This window comes from Microcaecilia unicolor, chromosome 6, assembly GCF_901765095.1.
Source record: "Microcaecilia unicolor chromosome 6, aMicUni1.1, whole genome shotgun sequence".
In the NCBI taxonomy this organism is placed as follows: Eukaryota; Metazoa; Chordata; class Amphibia; order Gymnophiona; family Siphonopidae; genus Microcaecilia; species Microcaecilia unicolor.
Genome location: NC_044036.1, coordinates 319,570,958 through 319,590,325, shown reverse-complemented (window position 1 = coordinate 319,590,325; position 19,368 = coordinate 319,570,958). Strand labels below are relative to the sequence as shown.

Sequence of the window (19,368 nt, the reverse complement as noted above, 5' to 3'; positions counted from 1 at the left end):
CGTGACCACCTCCTTCGGATCCCTGACGCTTGCGGAAGCAGGACGGCGCGTGTTACGCGAATCGTTCCATTGGCTGGTTGGCCGGGCGGTAGTAGGTGAGCTGTCAGCTCGCGGCCGGAAGCGACTTAGCGACGATCTCCGCCCGTGTATCTGCTGCAGATGGAGAAGGCCTGAAGAACCGTGACAGTATGAAAGCACCCTGAGGAGTGTGTCTAGCCGTGGAGGTGTTCTTGGGGTGCTCTCACCCCCCGAGTAAACCTTGAGTAAGCCTATGGATGTGTTGCTAATTTCTCTAGGGCTGCTGTATTATAATCAGCATAAAATAATTTAGTAAGTATGTCCTCAGCCGTTATAATTGCTTATAATTACTTGACCCTTTGCATTTAATGTGACAGCTGCTTGTTAATAATTTTTAATGATGAGGGTGGTATTATCCTTGGATTAACTGTCTATACCAGTGATTCTCAAACTTTTTACTATGTGGGAACCCCAAAAATATTTTTTCATGCACCGAGGAACACTGTAACCCAGGAACCGAGTTTTGAAATCACTGGTCTGTACAGTGTTTGTGCAGGTCTGGTGGGAGGAGGAGTTAAAAAAAAAAAGTCTGCGATACAGTATGAAGGACTACTGTTTTTTTGGGTTGTTATAGAAGGAAGTCTTTGCTGTATATGACAAGTGCTTGCTGCTCCAAAACTCTCTAGTGGTACTATACTAGCAGTCTTAGTTTTATTTGTCATTTAGGCCAGCGGAAACGGTTTGACATAAATGTAATGCCTCCTTCAGGGTGTCTCTTGATCCATGGGTCCTGACTTGGCTGGAGTCTCCCGAAGGCAGTCTCTGTCGATCCCTTAATCATTTGGTGCCTCTACCTAGGGAAAAAAAGTGTTAGTGGATGGGATTACCCTCTTCTGCCCCCACAAAAAGTCCAAAAACTTTCTGTGAACAGGGCTGGCTAATAAACAAGTTTAATTGAACTATGTATATAGGCCTCTATATACACCTCTTATGCACTTAAGAAATAAGGAGTTCTTATCACATTAACCCAGTTACCACAAACAAACACCAACAGTCTTGTTGTTTAACCTCTTAAACCAGTAAATCAAATACTTTCAAATTTGTGCACTCAGACCAACAGCATTAGTGTTTAACCCAGATCTTCGGAACCAGTAACTTGTAGTCTTCTACACCCTTTTAAGACCCTTCAGTCTCGATTGCCAAGGTAGTAGTGGTAAGCCCTTACCAGTTCCTTATTTAAGTCTGTGTTAGGGCATGGCTGCATTGCCTCCTCTCCTTGCAAGTCCATCATATCCTAGTCCCCTCAGATCTCAACCCTTCGCTGGAGACTTCTTGGGCTGGTGGTTGCTTGTCTTCCAGGCTGGCTATACCTGTCCCTGCTGCGGCTTCCTGGAAGCTTCCCCTGGGGATCTGAGGGACCGGCACCCTCTCAAAGGCTGTCCTATGCTGGGTTTCTAGTGCTAGCCACACCTAGGGAGCCTTCTCCCTTGCTAGGCCCCTAGTGCTGATCGCACTCTCTGCAAGTACCAGGGTTCCCCACTAGAAGGTTACATCTCTTCTCAGCCCTAGGCACCGATAGTGCCCTACAGGCCATTTTATTCTGCCCTGAGCTGCTTCAAAGGTCTCCTTGTCCTGAGTAATGCTCTGAAGGGATGCTGCTCCCTCTGTGCCTTGAGCACCGTCTTCTGTTTTGAACTGCTCCCAAAGGCCTCTGTGCCATGAGCAAGGTTCCCAAGGGCTGTCGCTCTTCCTGTCTTCAGGAGAGTCTCCAAAGGTACTCTGCTTGCTGGGGTTAAGAATTACCAGCCCCTTTCAGCCAAAAGGGAAATGAGACTTGATATACCGCCTTTCTGAGGTCTACATTCAAAGCGGTTTACATATATTCAGGTACTTATTTTGTACCAGGGGCAATGGAGGGTTAAGTGACTTGCCCAGAGTCACAAGGACCATCAGAGATGGCTCAACACAAGGCAGACTTTTTCCCAGAGTGAACTCTCAACCATGCCACCAAACTCCCCCTTCCCCTAAACTTGTGGGGAGCACATTTTTTTATTCTTATCCAGCTCTCTCCATTGTGTGTGTGTGTGTGTGCATAATTTATTCCACAAACGTTATTCTCTTCACTGACTTTATTCCCGTAAAATGTGTAAAAGTGCACCCACCAGCCTGCCTGTCTGTTTTTATTTGCATGCAGGCAGAGCTGTGGCGCTCATCCCCCCTTCCTGCAGTATAACAATGTTCAATCAGCAACATTCCTATGCAGCTCCATCAAGCAAGCCAAACTGGCAGTTATGAACTCGCCAGTTCACCTCAGAAAGAATAGACCTGTTTGCGTTTTAAAAGCACTTTACCAAGATTTCTTCTGTCTCCTTATTCTTATTAAACCCACCCATAAAGGGGGTTTGAAGAAAGATGTAGAAATACATTGCAATCTAATTAAAAATTCATTTCTTGTGTTAAGGTCTAAAGTGGTTGAAGTAGATGGCAGACAGTTCGTCACTTGTGGCTTTCAGTAATCCATCAAAAATGGCTGGTGAGATCACAGAGACGGGGGAGCTCTACTCGCCATATGTAAGTAGAGGTAGTATTTTACTATACATCAACATTGCTACAGTTCTGAAAATTGATGTCATTCAGATGCTGATGTTTAGAATCTCAGTTTGTGGTTTCCTTAAAGCTTTCAGTTTAGCAAGATAATGCAAATTAAAAGATCCTCATTTTGGAGGGAAGTGAAAGTGCCTTACTTTCATGTGTATTAGAAGAGGGATAATATTTGGAATGGGAATAGACATGGAGTGATGTGAATTCAATAGGTATAATGTTGCTGTAGTGGAGATTTTGTAATGATATATAACAATGGTATAGGTCAGTGGTCTCCAACTTTTTCTACCTAATGGGCCACAAAGTGGACATGAGAAAGCATAAGTACATAAGTATTGCCATACTGGGAAAGACCAAAGGTCCATCAAGCCCAGCATCCTGTTTCCAACAGTTGCCAATTCAGGTCACAAATACCTGGCAAGATCCCAAAATAGTACAAAACTTTTTATACTGCTTATCCCAGAAATAATGGATTTTCCCCAAGTCCATTTAATAATGGTCTATGGACTTTTCCTTTAGGAAGCCGTCCAAACCTTTTTAAAATTCTGCTAAGCTAACCACCTTTACCACATTCTCTGGCAACGAATTCCAGAGTCCAACTATATGTTGAGTGAAGAAATATTTTCTCCGATTCGTTTTAAAATTACTACATTGTAACTTCATCACATGCCCCCTAGTCCTAGTATTTTTGGAAAGCATAAACAGACGCTTCACATCTACCCGTTCAACGCCACTCATTATTTTATAGACCTCTATCATATCTCCCCTCAGCCGCCTTTTCTCCAAGCTGAAGAGCCGTAGTCACTTTAGCCTTTCCTCATAGGGAAGTCGTCCCATCCCCGTTATCATTTTTGTCACCCTTCTCTGCACCTTTTCTAATTCCACTATATCTTTTTTGAGATGCGGCGACCAGAATTGAACACAGTATTCAATGTGCAGTCGCACCATGGAGCGATACAAAGGCATTATAACATCCTCATTTTTGTTTTCCATTCCTTTCCTAATAATACCTAACATTCTATTTGCTTTCTTAGCCACAGCAGCACACTGAGCAGAAGGTTTCAACGTATCATCAACGACGACACCTAGATCCCTTTCTTGGTCTGTGACTCCTAACGTGGAACCTTGCATGACGTAGCTATAATTTGGGTTCCTCTTTCCCACATGCATCACTTTGCACTGCTCACATTAAACATCATCTGCCATTTAGATGCCCAGTCTCGTAAGGTCCTCTTGTAATTTTTCACAATCGTCCCGCGATTTAACGACTTTGAATAACTTTGTGTCATCAGCAAATTTAATTATGTCACTAGTTACTCCCATCTCTAGGTCATTTATAAATATGTTAAAAAGCAGAGGTCCCAGTACAGACCCCTGGGGAACCCCACTAACTACCCTTCTCCGTTGCGAATACTGACCATTTAACCCTATGCTCTGTTTTCTATCCTTTAACCAATTTTTAATCCACAATAGAACACTATCTCCTATCCCATGACCCTCTGATTTCCTCTGGCGTCTTTCATGAGGTACTTTGTCAAACGCCTTCTGGAAATCCACAATACATAATATCAATCGGCTGACCTTTATCCACATGTTTGTTCACCCCTTCAAAGAAATGTAGTAGATTGGTGAGGCAAGATTTCCCTTCACTAAATCCATATTGACTTTGTCTCATTAATCCGTGCTTTTCAATATGCTCTTTAATTTTGTTCTTAATAATAGTCTCTACCATTTTGCCCGGCACCGACGTCAGACTCACCGGTCTATGATTTCCCGGATCTCCTCTGGAACCTTTTTTTAAAAATTGGCGTTACATTGGCCACCCTCCAATCTTCCGGTACCACGCTCGATTTTAAGGATAAATTACATATTTCTAACAATAACTCCGCAAGCTCATTTTTCAGTTCTATCAGTACTCTGGGATGAATACCATCCAGTCCAGGAGATTTGCTACTCTTCAGTTTGTAGAACTGCCCCATTACATCCTCCAGGTTTACAGAGAATTCATTACGTTTCTCCATCTCGTCAGCTTCGAATACCATTTCCGGCACCGGTATCTCACCCAAATCTTCCTCGGTGAAGACCGAAGCAAAGAATTCATTTAATCTCTCCGCTACGGCTTTGTCTTCCCCGATCACCCCTTTTACTCCTCGGTCATCTAGCGGTCCAACTGATTCTTTTGCCGGCTTCCTGCTTTTAATATACGTAAAAAAAATTTTATTATGTGTTTTTGCCTCCAACGCAATCTTTTTTTTCGAAGTCCCTCTTAGCCTTCCTTATCAGCGCTTTGCATTTGACTTGACATTCCGTATGCTGTTTCTTATTATTTTCAGTCGGTTCCTTCTTCCATTTTCTGAAGGATTTTCTTTTAGCTCTGGGGGCCATTAAAAGATTTTAGGTTTAAATGTGTAATTTTTAAATACTAACTTTGATTCTACAATATATATAATTTTTTTTTAATTCACTTTATTTTGCAAAACCCATAAATGTGACTCCTGAATAACACACTTGAGAGATCATTAATGAGACACCTGTGTCTGCATATTGTTCACCAGCATTGAAAATTGTGGTTTGCAATTTGTCTTGCACAATCGTAACAAACTTAAGAGACTGTTTGCAGTTAGCCTGACTCTCTTGTTTCAATAATGCTGATTGAGCATAAATGGCTTGTGTTAATGTTGGATGGATCCTCCTGAGTCTGTCCATTTTTAGTCACGTGGAACTCAGAGGACTGGGATGGGGGACATAAGGGTGGGGGATGCAGGTTCACTAATAGAGAAGTGAGGGATGCATACCCTGGATAAGAGAGGGGGAGAGTGAGAACAGGCTCTGGGGGAGCTAGAAAGTCCCTTGCAGTCAGGAAGCCTAGCAGAGAGTCCTGGTTAAGACCACAGATGAGGACTAGTCCTGCCCATGACCTGCACAGCACATGGATAGAAGTCCATCCTGCCCACCATGGAGTAGCCTAATGGTTAGTGCAGTGGCCTGCAAACCTGGGGAACTGGGTTCGACTCCCACTGCAGCTCCTTGTGACTTTGGGCGAGTTGCTTAACCCTCCATTGCCCGAAGTGTAAAAGAAGTACCTGTATATAATGATATACCGCTTTTCCGTGGTTACAGTCAAAGCGGTTTACATATGTCCCATTCCCTTTCCTAGGAGTCTGAGAAACTGGAAAAACCTTCAGATTTAAGTACATGTCTTTTAAATGAAGCAGGATTAAGTGATCTGTGAGCAGAAACACCACATGGCCCTTGGAAGTGATAAACCGATGCTGCACTTGCAGCTGTTTTCCTCCTCACTTGGAGACTCTTCAGGGTCTCTTGGCCTTACTTCCACTCTGCCTCTCTACAGACAGGTGAACTGCCCAACCTATTAACACTGGCCTCATAACAGATAGTTGAAAAATTGCATTTGCTCACCAGGATACTGTCCGGAGGTGGATAGGAAGGCCCTGGAGAGCTCCACTGAGTCGCACATGTCTCATATTGATGTGCATGCATACAAATGTGACCCTGTCATGGCACGTAGGCACTTGTAACACAGTGGAGCTTTGTGGGATGTTCTTTCTGTCCAGTTTGGATGGCGCTTTGTCCTTCTGGTGAGCAGGTTTAATTTTTCAAGTATCTGTTAAGGGCCACAAAACTTTACTACCATGACCGTGTGTTGGAGACCAGTGGTGTTGGTGATCTGATGATTGTCAGCAGTGGATTTTTTCCCCCTATCCTAATATGCTGCACACTTTTATTACACCATGGCCAAGAGGGATGACGACATGATTTGTCAGTTCCTGTGCACCTGGCGAACTGGAGTCCCAGGCTTTGAGGAGGAAAGATTTATACCAGTTATAGGCAAGCTGTCTGGAAAAACGTTATTGAGCATGCCATGCTGTTGCTTGTGGGGGCAGATGGAGTAACTGACTTCTGATTTACACATAAGGAAATGACCTCAAGCCATGCCATTAACTTAACTACTCATGGCACTTGGGAATAGTTTGGCTGCAAAGAGCACCAGATTCTGTCAATGTGTTAAAACCCCTCAGTTTGTTTATAAATACGTTTTATTTGTTAGCAAAGTTAAATGGATCAATTTATAATCTGCTGATTTGTCTTACATGAGAATGCACACACCCTGATGAACATGTTGCTCCGTATGTGAAGTTTCACTGGTTTGACAGCAGGACTTATTATAATAAGTGAACATATTTATTTATTTATTTTTTTTATTGATTGATTTATTTATCGCCTTTTTGAAGGAATTCACTCAAGAAAGTAAGGTGACTAAGTTACACATGAGGTCAGAGATATGGTTAAAATGTATTAAGTTAGTCCAATAAAAATCTTATTTTCTTTTCTATGTTTTTTAATTTCTATTTATTATCTTTAAAAGAGGACTAACATGGCTACCAAATCACTTTAAACAAATGCAGGAAAGAGAAGAATATAAGTACATAAGATCTAACAATCTTGAAACTAATCCACATCATGAGGAGGAGAGAACAAATTGAGAAATGGGGTGAGTGGGTGGTGGTGGTGTTGGGGGGGGGGCAGAATTACAAAGAAACTTTTAATGAGTTAGCTCTGTAAAGTGGCCAACAGAAGAATATATATGTATGGTCCATTTTTTCCACCTGCTCATGTTGGGTCCATCAAACGTCAGTAGAGGGTTTTTCAGTAATACGTTTTTAAATGAATGGGGTCCTGAAAGATGTACCAATTCTCATCATTGTTGTCCAGACATTTACAAGGAAATCTCAGGAAAATGAGGTCCCCAGAGCCGACTTGAAGCTTCAACTTCAGAAATGCTGCCTTATTTGAGGAGGTCTGGTTGCATCTGGGAAAGCTTCTGGCCATAAAGAGTACAGACGTCTTTGCACAAAATATCTTTAAAATATCGTTTTCTGCTTCAGAATAGATAACTTAATGAAAATCACCTCATGGATCTCTTGAGCATAAGCTGGTTCCCGGTCCCCTGAAATCTGAAGCCATCTTTCACTCTACCCTTCCAACTAATTCTCAATTCAACACCTGTTTCTGTTAAAGATGCTGTATTATCACTTGGCATTCTTATCGATAATTCTCCTTTACTTCTCACGTTTCCTAATACGAGCCAGAAGTCCTTCCTTGCATTTACTACTACTTATTTCTGTAGCATTACTAGATGTACGTAGTGCTGTGTAGACTTGAACATGAAGAGACGGTCCCTTCGCAACAGAGCTTACAATCTAATCAGGACAGACAAACAGGACAAATAAGGGAATTACTAAGGTGGGAATGATAAAATATGGGTACTGAACAAGTGAATAGGGGTTAGAAGTTAAAAAGCAGCCTCAAAAAGGTGGGCTTTTAGCCTGGATTTGTTGACGGCCAGAGATGGAGCTTGATGTACTGGCTCAGGAAGTCTATTCCAGGTGTATGGAGTGGAAAACAAAAAGAACGGAGTCTGGAGAAGGGTACAGATAACAGAGATTTACCCGATGAATGCAGTTCTTGGGGAGGAGTGTAGAGAGAGATGAGTGGAGAGGTACTGAGGAGCTGCAGAGTGAATACACTTGTAAGTCAATAAGAGAAGCTTGAACTGTATGCGGAAACGGATGGGGGAGCCATTTAGAAATCTCTGTTCTTGATATTTTTAGATACTAAAGCCCTGAAAACTTTGATGCATGCACTTGCTTTCAACCATCTGGACTATTCTGATTCTCTTTGCAGACCTTCCTCTTTATACAATCAAATGTTTTTAGCTTTTTCAGAATACAGCCATGAAATTACTCTACAGTACAAAGTAAGAACATAACATAAGAGTAGCCATACTGGGTCAGACCAGTGGTCCATCTAGCCCAGTATCCTGTTTCCAACAGTGGCCCAAATTAGTAGCAAGATTCCATGCTACCAATCTCAGGGCAAGCAGTGGCTTCCCCATATCTGTCTCAATAGCAGACTATGGACTTTTCCTCCAGCAACTTGTCCAAACCTTTTTTTAAAACACCCAGATACGCTAACCGCTGTTACTACATCCTCCGGCAAAGAGTTCCAGAGCTTTAACTATTCATTGAGTGAAAAAATATTTAAGTATTTCCATGTAACTTCCGTGAGTGTCCAGTCTTTCTACTTTTGGAACAAGTAAAAAAAAATTGATTTACTTCTTCTCGTTCCACACTGCTTGGGATTTTGTAGACCTCAATCATATCTCCCCTCATCAGTCTCTTTTCCAAACTGAAGATCCCAAACCTCTTTAACCTTTCCTCATACGAGAGGAATTCCATTTCCTTTATCATTTCGGTCTTCTCTGAACCTTTTCTAATTCCACTATATCTTTTTTGAGCTACGGCGACCAGAACTGAACGTGGTACTCAAGGTGAGGTCGCACCATGGAGCGATAGAAGCATTATAGTATTTTCGGTCTTATTCACCATCCCTTTCCTAATAATTCCTAGCATCCTGTTAGCTTTTTTGACCACCGTCACACATTGTGCAGAAGATTTCAGCATATTATCTACGACGACACCTGGATCTTTTTCTTGGTTGCTGACCCCCAAGGTGGACCCTAGCATCAGATAACTTTGATTCGGATTATTCTTTCCAATGTGCATTTGTCCACATTAAATTTCATCTGCCATTTGGGTGCCCAGTTCTCCGATTTCCTATGGTCTTCCTGCAATATTTCACAGTCCTCACGTGTTTTAACAGCCTTGATTAGTTTTGTCATCTGCAAATTTAATCACCTTTCTCGTTGTTCCGATTTCTATATCATTTATAAATATGTTAAATAGTTTTGATCCCTGCGGCACTCCACTATTCATCCTCCGCCGTTGAGAGAAATGGCCATTTAACTCTACCCTCTGTTTTCTTTCCAAAAACCAATCCTAATCTACAGCAGAACATTGCCTCCTATCCCATAACTCTTTAATTTTCTCAGGAGTCTCTCATGAGGAACTTTTATGAAAAGCTTTCTGAAAATCTAGATACACTACATCAACCTGCTCACCTTTATCCACATGTTTTATTCATGCCTTTAGAGAAATGAAGTAAATTGGTGAGGCACTCTATGGAATGTCACTGGTTACTAGTTTCCAGTAGAATTCAGTTTAAGATTTTGACACTCACATTTTGGGAAGAATTTCTATAAATGGTGTCCAAAATTAGGTGCCAGGAAGATCTGTGCTGGTTGTGGGCAATATATCTCCGTTATAGGCAGCCAACTCTGGAACGCCATACCACGACACATCCGTACAACCAATGAACACCTACTCTTCCGAAAACTGCTGAAAACTTACCTCTTCAAACAAGCCTACCCAAATGACCCAACTTAACTTTCGAACCTAATCCACACCACTATCGCTACCCAAACTCCAATCCTTTCCCCCACCTCTCTTCCTATTGTCCTATTCTACATAACTGTATTATCACAGTGAAACTTTGTACCATACCTTGTGATATCTCTATGATACTTTGTACCATATTTTGTAAGCCGCACTGAACCTGCTATCAAGCGGGAAAGAGCGGGGTATAAATGCTATAAATAAATAAAAATCAAATTTGAGTAAAAAAAAAAAAAGAAGATGTTCTGCAAAGGGTGCATGCCTTTCTAATCTGTTTGGCCACCTTAAGATCATCACATATGATCACACCCAGATTCTGTTCCTCTTTCATGTACAAAAGTTCTTCACCCCCTAAACTCTACCATTCCATTGGGGTTTTACAGCCCAACTGCATGACCCTGCATTTTTTTAAGCGTTAAATCTTAGCTGCCAAATTCCAGACGATTCCTCTAACTTTGCCAAGGAGGCAAACCTTACCAGACAGCCCTTTAGTAATATCGCTTACAAAAATGTAAAAAAAAAACCAAAAAAAAAACCGGACCCAGGAACCGAACCTTGTGGCATTCCACTAGTAACATTCTTTCCTCAGAATGAGCTCCATTTACCACTACCCTCTGTCGTCTTCCACTCAACCAGTTCCTAACCCAGTCCCTGTACAGCCCATACAGAGGGCACTCAGTTTATTAGTTGTCTATGCGGAACCATGTCAAAGACTTTGCTAAAATCTAAATAACACCATCTAGTGCTGTCCCTTGATCCAACTCAGTCAAAGAAATTAATCAGATTTGTCAAACAACATCTGTCTCTAGTGAAACCATGTTGCCTCAGGTCCAGTAATCCGTTGGATTCCAAAAACTTAACTATTTTCTGTTTTAACAGTGTTTCCATTAATTACCACAGAAATCACGCTTAATAGCCTGTAGTTCCCAACCTCTTCCTTATGTTTTTGTGGAGAGGGACCACATCTGCTCTTCTCCAGTCCTCCGGGACCACTCCTGACTCTAGAGAAGCATTGAAAATATCAGCCAGTGGATCCACTAGAACTTCTCTAACTTCCTTCAGTATCCTCAGATGTATGTCATCTGGCCCCATCATTTTGTCCATCTTTAGTTTAGCCCGTGCCTCATGAACACAGTCCTCTAAAAATAGTTCAGGGACAACCCTTCCATTCCTGTTTGCTTGTCGTCTGCGGTGCTTCTCCCAGCCCTTTTGCTGTGAACAGAGAACATAAATATTTGTTAAGCAATTCTGCCTTATCTTTATCAGAGCCTACATGTTATGGTGTGTTATACAGGGCTTCTTATCTGCAAATACGAAAATTCAGTTCACTGTAGATTACAAATCAAGAGCCACTAAGACATAACCCTGGGAAATACAAAATTCATTTGAAACAGAGTAAAAACAAGGACATTTTTAAACTATAAAAATACAAATCTAAACCCGACTTATGAAACAGAAAAGTTTTAAGAACTTTGCAAAATAATTGATAATTCTTGAGCAGATGCATCTCCAAAAGTAAAGAGTTCGACAATAAGACACACCAATAATGGAGAGAAGAATTCAAATATCTTTTAAAATCTGACAGAACTAACTGTGGGAAAATTGAACATTTGATCATGGGTTTTCCTATTACTGGTAGAATTACCATGCAAAAGTTGTACCAAATCACATAGATAAGATGGTGTAACACCATAAATAATATTAAATGTAATAATATACAGCTTAAACTGAGCCCTGGCCTCAACCGGGAGCCAGTGTAACTTCATGAGCAGCAGAGTGGCCGGTACAGATGTACCGACTGAAAAAAAACAAACAAACCAGTCGTGCTGCAGTACTCTGAATAAGCTGCAAGTGTCTCTGTCTTTGTACATATAGGCCTTTGAGTCTCACAGTGCCACGTTTGCACTTCCTTCTATAACTAAAATATCTAAAAAATATCTTGTTCTCCCATTTTACCGTATTGACTATTTTTTATCCTGCTCAGATTACTTAACCACAGTCGGCTTAGAATAATAAAGTGATATAGCTAAGTTAAAGTTCCTCTTTACTGGGAATCTATCAAAACAAGGGATGCCTGAGTTCTAGTAACCACCAACACTTCAAAGAAATATCCAGTCTCTGATGGTCAGGTACAGACCGGGAAGAATGCCCCAGCCCCTGAGGCAACGGAACCACCTGAGGAACAGGGGGCACCTCTCACTGCCTTGTTCTTCAAGGAGGAATCCTGAAGCAAATTCTCATTAAGGGAATACTTGAAAGCTTTAGATAATCCATTTGCCATAAGGAGAAAGGTCTCTTAACTTCCTTTATTGCTTGGTGGGTTGGGGGTAGGGCACAGTCCTAATGATCAAACTCAAGTAGAGGTCATTTGGAGAAGATCAGCAGTACCTCTTGGCAGTCTTCCATGTTAGTCTATAGGTCCTCTCATGGTGCTCATGGCCACCCTTCCAGTGATGCTACATTTTGGATTCCCTTTCCTTCATCTCTGGAGAAAGACAATGATAACCCCTTTGGGCACATGACACAGAATATGTTGGCAGTAAATTACATATGGGGGTGTCTCCCATCAGTGCCTATGAGATTGCTTCTGAAAATCTAGAACTGCCCTTTCTACTGGTTAGCTTACTTGGTTTATTTTCTTGGTAATCAGAAGAGTGTGCAAGTCTGGAGCACATAAAAGCAGCAGTTGCCTAATGTTTACAGCAGTGAGTTCAGAGCCAGGGAAATCACTTAACCGTCTACTGCTGCATGTATAAACAGGTTTTTAAGCCTTCCAGGGACAGAAAAATACCTTCTCTACCTGAATGTAACTTGCCTTAAGCAACATTTGAAAATAGGCATGAGCTAAATCCAGAACAAAAAAAAGGTAGGCAGACAGAGCTGGTGAAGAAGCCTGCTTGAGAAGGGGAAAGCAGACAGTGAAGCAATGGGCACAAGACTAGTTGATCTCTTTTTGGGTGTGGCTGCCAGTGCTCAGGTGTATTTCACTTGAGTCTGAGGAGGGACAGAAGGCAGCATAGAGCAGTGCTATAGGGATAGTCTCTCTTTTGAACGTGTTTTTATTAAGTGTTGTGAGTAATTATATGCAAAAATAAGTCGCCAATATATCTAATTCAAATATACATAGCTAAAGCGGAAATGATGCCAAGTAGCAGAAAAACAAACAAATTTGATTCAAAACTCCAACTCAGCATTCTGGAACAGTGTGCGTTCCAACATGAGTGATACAGGGATAAAACAAGACTTTAAAGCATTGCCACATCCCCAACCCTAAGCCTTTCACAGCTCAAACACGTGGGAGGGGCATAATCGAACGGGGATGGCCATCTCTAAGGGCGTTCTGGCGAAGGGGCGGGGAAACCCGTATTATCGAAACAAGATGGACGTCCATCTTTCGTTTCGATAATATGGTCAGGGACGCCCAAATCTCAACATTTAGGTCGTCCTTATAGATGGTCGTCCCCGGTTTTCGGCCATAATGGAAACCAAGGACGACCATCTCAGAAACGACCAAATCCAAGCCCTTTAGTCGTGGGAGGAGCCAGCATTTGTAGTGCAATGTCCCTCCTCACATGCCAGGACACCAACCGGGCACCCTAGGGGGCACTGCAGTGGACCACAAATTGGGTGCTGAGCACCCCAACCCCCCCTAAAACCCACTCCCCACAACTGTGCACCACTACCATAGCCCTTAGGGATGAAGGGGGACACCTATATGTGGGTACAGTGGGTGTCGGGTGGGTTTTGGAGGGCTCACATTTACCACCACAAGTGTAACGGGGGGGGGGAATGGGCCTGGGTCCGCCTGCCTGAAGTGCACTGCACCCACTAAAAACTGCTCCAGGGACATTCATACTGCTGTGATGGAGCTGGGTATGACATTTGAGGCAGGCAAAAAATATTTTTAAAGTTTTTTTTTTTTTTTTTTTTTTTTTTTGAGGGTGGGAGGGGTTTGGTGACCACTGGGGGGGGAATAAGGGGAGATCATCCCCGATTCCCTCCCATGGTCATCTGGTCAGTTTGGGCACCTTTTCGAGGCTTGGTCGTGAAAAAAGATGGACCAAGTAAAGTCGACCAAATGATCGTGAGGGACGCCCTTCTTTTTTCCACTATCGGCTGAGGATGCCCATCTCTTAACCATGCCCCCGTCCCGCCTTCGGAACGCTGCCGACACGCCCCCGTGAACTTTGGTCATCCCCGCGACGGAAAGCAGTTGAGGACGCAAAAAAATCGGCTTTCGATTGTGCCGATTTGGGCGACCTCGGGAGAAGGACGCCCATCTCCCGATTTGTGTCGGAAGATGGGCGTCCTTCCTTTTCGAAAATAAGCTAGAAAATCATCTATCTGTAAATTTCAACTACACTTAAAAGATAGAGCAGCATCTCATGATCTTTGTTTTCCTATCATCTCTACATCTCTCTTTTGTTCCTTTCCCCTCACTCTCTGCAGCCTTAAAGGGTGACATCGTCTCTCAGTGTTCTGTTAAGAAAACTGATGACACCCAGCAAAACATTGAAAGTAGAGGGAGGTGGGAAAATTAGGTTTTGCTGTAATTGGGGGGGGGGGGGGGGGGGGGGAGGGGAGTGCATTTGAAATTGGGATGGCAATTGGAAGATTTCTGCTGTCTTTTATTTGACAATTTTTACTGAGCAATTGCAAAATCCAAGAGCAAGAATATATAACGCCAACATCAAACATTAAGACCAGCATCAGCAATACAAAAGGATGTGTTATAGCCATGATGCATGAGCAAAGCTATTTGAATTTTTATATGTTATAATGGCAGTAAATTGGAAGGGGGAGTGTTGTTTAATGGTGGTATCTTTAACTTTTTCAAGTTATAATTAGGGCTCCTGGTTCTAGTAATTTATAAATAGTACATTTAGATGTTTATTTCAAGCAATTAGGTGCATTGGGAGGGTACTAAAATCCTGTATAATCAGCATTTTCATGTCATGAAATTAAATCTTAGGCATATGTTTAGATGGCTTTACTATTAAAAATGTTAAATTGCTTCACTATTCTCTCTCAATCCTTTTCACCATCTGTAGCAGTTATGGCAATCTTTCTTCCCCCCGGTACAAGTTCTCTTTCTCAGCACCCCCTCCCTTAAAGCAGTATTTCTCACTCATCACTCACTCATCTGTATACGTGGAATGCAAGGCACAAACCATCAAGAAACTCCAGACAGCCCAGAACACCGCAGCCAGATTGATATTCGGCAAGGCGAAATGTGAAAAGTGCCAGACCCCTTAGAGAAAGCCTGCATTGGCTCCCACTGAAAGATCGTATTGCATTCAAGATATGTACCTTGGTTCATAAAATCATTTATGGAGATGCCCTATCATACATGTCAGACCTAATTGACTTACCAGAGAGAAACAACAAAAGTTCATCGCGCACCTGCTTAAACCTTCACTATCCCAATTGCAGAGGACTTAAATAAGTCTGTACATACATCCAGTTTCTCATACACATGCACGCAACTATGGAATGAATTACCGATCGCCATAAAAACAACACACGATCTGACAACCTTCCGAAAGTTATTAAAGACCTACTTATTCATAAAGGAGTACAATAAAGATTCCCCATAACGATTTGACTTCTTAATTATTCCAATCGCAACTATTAAGGAACCCTCCTACCTGTTCATCCTAATTACATCCTCACGACTGAATATTATATTTTGTCCTGATATCATTATGTTATGTTGATCTTTCAATCCACTTCCAATCCAATATGATTTACTTATGCACTCTTATTTGTAACAATTGTAAAATTATTATTCCGTTAATATGATTGCTATGATATTCTAGGCACCCATCTGTATCTATATTCTGAAATTCTTATCCTACTTGTTGTTATAACATTTTGTAAGCCACATTGAGCCTGCAAATAGGTGGGAAAATGTGGGCTACAAGTGCAGCAAATAAATAAATCTTGTCTCTGCATATCTCTTCCTTCATTCATGGTAAAAAAAAAAATCTCCGTTTTGGCCATATGAACAGCAGATTTTTTTTTAATTTATTTTCGGTTTAGCTTGAACTGTGTTCAATAGTAGCTCAAGGTGAATGACATTCAGGAAATCAAGGTATTTCTCTGTTTCAAGAGGGCTTACAATGTAAGTTTGGACCTGGGTGTCGTCGATAATACACTGATACCTTCTGCTCAGTGTGCTGCTGCGGCTAGGAAAGCGAATAGAATGTTGGGTATTATTAGGAAAGGTATGGAAAACAGGTGTGACGATGTTATAATGCCGTTGTATCGCTCCATGGTGCGACCGCACCTTGAGTATTGTGTTCAATTCTGGTCGCTGCATCTCAAGAAAGATATAGTAGAATTGGAAAAGGTGCAGCGAAGGGCAACTAAAATGATAGCGGGGATGGGACGACTTCCCTATGAAGAAAGACTAAGGAGGCTAGGGCTTTTCAGCTTGGAGAAGAGATGGCTGAGGGGGGGGACATGATAGAGGTATATAAAATAATGAGTGGAGTGGAACAGGTGGATGTGAAGCGTCTGTTCACGCTTTCCAAAAATACTAGGACTAGGGGGCATGCGATGAAACTACAGTATAGTAAATTTAAAACAAATCGGAGAAAATCTTTCTTCACCCAACGTGTAATTAAACTCTGGAATTCGTTGCCGGAGAATGTGGTGAAGGCGGTTAGCTTAGCAGAGTTTAAAAAGGGGTTGGACAGTTTCCTAAAGGACAAGTCCATAAACCGCTACTAAACGGACTTGGAAAAATCCAAAATTCCAGGAATAACATGTATAGAATGTTTGTACATTTGGGAAGCTTGCCAGATGCCCTTGGCCTAGATTGGCCGCTGTCATGGACAGGATGCTGGGCTCGATGGACCCTTGGTCTTTTCCCAGTATGGCATTACTTATGTACCTGTGGCAGTGGAAGGATAAGTGATTCATCTAAGATAAAGACCTGCAGCAAGATTTGAACTGGGCCTCACTGATTGTTAGCCTGGTGCTTTAACCACTAGGCTACTCCTGGCCTGTATAGGCCTTGATGTCCTGGCTTCCTCATCTTTCTCCCTTTGGTCTGCCTTGGTTGCCAAGCCCACCTGCTTTTCCTCCTGCGCAGGCCTGCTGATGTCACCAAAGCTCCTGCCTTCCGTTGGACTGCGCTAGGGCCGACAGTTTGAGATCACTGGAAGGGGGAAGGAGAAGAAGCAGGTAGTGTCGATTGTTATATGGTCAAAGCAGCAGCTGTCTTTAGATTACTATGAGAAAATTTTGGGGGGTTTGTGGAGGAGTGGCCTAGTGGTTAGGGTGGTGGACTCTGGTCCTGGGGAACTGAGGAACTGAGTTCGATTCCCACTTCAGGCACAGGCAGCTCCTTGTGACTCTGGGCAAGTCACTTAACCCTCCATTGCCCCAGGTACAAATAAGTACCTGTATATGTAAGCCGCATTGAGCCTGCCATGAGTGGGAAAGCGCGGGGTACAAATGTAACTAAAATAAAAAATAACCAAAAAGCAGAATCCCTAGGTATAATGTAATGGCTGGTACCATGTAGTGCTATATTCTGGGTAGAGATGGAAAAGGTGACTAAAATCACCAGAATAAAAAAAAAAGGTTTTAATGAATTCTGTTAGAGCAAACAATTTATAATACAACAGTCCAAACCCTATCCTTTTATGTGAAAAAGTCAAAAGTTACAGAAGTTTAAACATGTAACTTTTTTAGACTTCTTAATGGACCCAAGACGTTTTCAGCCATTCTCAACATTTTCCCAGACAGTCACAAATGCCTAGTTATAAAATGTTTGAAAAATTGTGGATGTTTTATGTAAAAATTAAGTGACAGACAAACCAAAGATTTTGTTTATTCAGAGCACGTGATTGGACTGTCCTGTGGATTCAACATTTCTTTGCTGCTGTACTACAGTTGTGAAGAAACAATGCTGGCCAGTGACGATGAAATTTCACCTTTTTCATTAACCCTCTTTAAAAATTCTTTCCATCCAAATGGGTGTTATATAAAGGGGGTCACACAGAAATACCTGTCTCTTGGGGGGCAAAATAACCCCTTAAAAATGAAAAGAATGAGATGAAACTTGGCCTGGGGGAAAAGTGGTGAAATGACACATCAAGTTTGAAAATTGGCCACATTGTACTCCTTCCCCTGCCCCCCCCCCCCAAAAAAAAATAGCCCAATGCATTTCTATAAGAGAAGCAGTTCCAGCTTCTGCAGTATAGAAACTTACACACTGTGAAACCTAGCAGTTAGGGAATTTCTCCTTTCAAATTGCCTTACTCCTGTTCTCTGTTGTGTGTTTCCGTGTTGCTGTCCTGACAGTTTTGTCCACGGAGAGGGCCTGTTGCTGGCAGTAGTTGCTTTGCACCAATGGCAACGGACTCAGACAATGATAAATGCAGAATGTCACAAAGCTGAACAGCAGCTTAATCTGAAGGGTTCCCAGTTCACACATTGCTAGCGCTGTTTCATTAGTTGATTTTTTTTTTTTTTTTTAAATATTTGTTACTGTCTTGCGTGCATTTTTCTTTTAAGTGATTTGACGTTAAGATCCATATGGAGGGGCATAATTGAACGAAAACGCCTATCTCCATGGGCGTTTATCTCCAAGAGTGGGTCCGTGAAGGGGCGGACCGTACCGTATTTTGGGAAAAAATAGACGTCCATGTTTTATTCGACAATTTGTGAGCTGGGCGTTTTTGTTTTTCAGTGATAATGGAAAATGAAAGCGCCCAGCTCAAAAACGAATAAATCCAAGGCATTTGTTCGTGGGAGGGGCCAGGATTCGTAGTGCACTGGTCCCCCTCACATGCCAGGACACCAACCGGGCACCCTAGGGGGCAATTTTACAAAACCAAACAAAAAGGTAAAAGAGCTCCCAGGTGCATAGCACCCTTCCCTTGTGTGTTGAGCCCCCCAAATCCCCCTCAAAATCCACTGCCCACAAGTCTACACCATTACTATAGCCCTAAGGGGTGAAGGGGGGCACCTACATGTGGGTACAGTGGGTTTGGGGGGGTTGGACGACTAATAAGCATTAAGCAGCACAATTGTAACAGGTAGGGGGGATGGGCCTGGGTCCACCTGCCTGAAGTCCACTGCACCCCCTAACAACTGCTCCAGGGACCTGCATACTGCTGCCAGGGAGGTGGGTATGACATTTGAGGGTGAAAATAAAAAGTTGAGAAACTTCATTTTTTGTGGTGGGAGGGGGTTAGTGACCACTGGGGGAGTCAGGGGAGGTCATCCCCGATTCCCTCCAGTGGTCATCTGGTCATTTAGGGCACTTTTTGGGGCCTTATTCGTGAAAAAACAGGGTCCAGGAAAAGTGTCCTAAATTCTAGCTAAAAACGCATACTTTTTTCCCATTATCGGTGAAATGCGCCCATCTCTGTTCGGCAGATAACCACGCCCCAGTTCCGCCTTCGCCACACCTCTG

The 19,368-nt window shown here is 42.4% G+C and overlaps 1 protein-coding gene across 2 annotated transcripts in view; it reads left to right on the top strand.

Moving 5' to 3' along the window:
• The first annotated feature begins 87 nt into the window (after positions 1 to 87).
• The window catches only part of TMEM104 (transmembrane protein 104), a 147,734-nt gene continuing 128,453 nt past the window's right edge, over positions 88 to 19,368 (top strand). Inside the window, exons 1-2 of one of the 2 annotated variants that reach the window (XM_030208332.1) lie at positions 88 to 263; positions 2,480 to 2,589. In XM_030208332.1, coding sequence (XP_030064192.1) covers positions 2,500 to 2,589 — 90 coding nt within the window. In that variant the 5' untranslated portion in view covers positions 88 to 263; positions 2,480 to 2,499. Of the gene's footprint in view, positions 331 to 2,479; positions 2,590 to 19,368 lie in introns of both variants that reach the window. The other variant, XM_030208330.1, reaches the window with a different exon arrangement.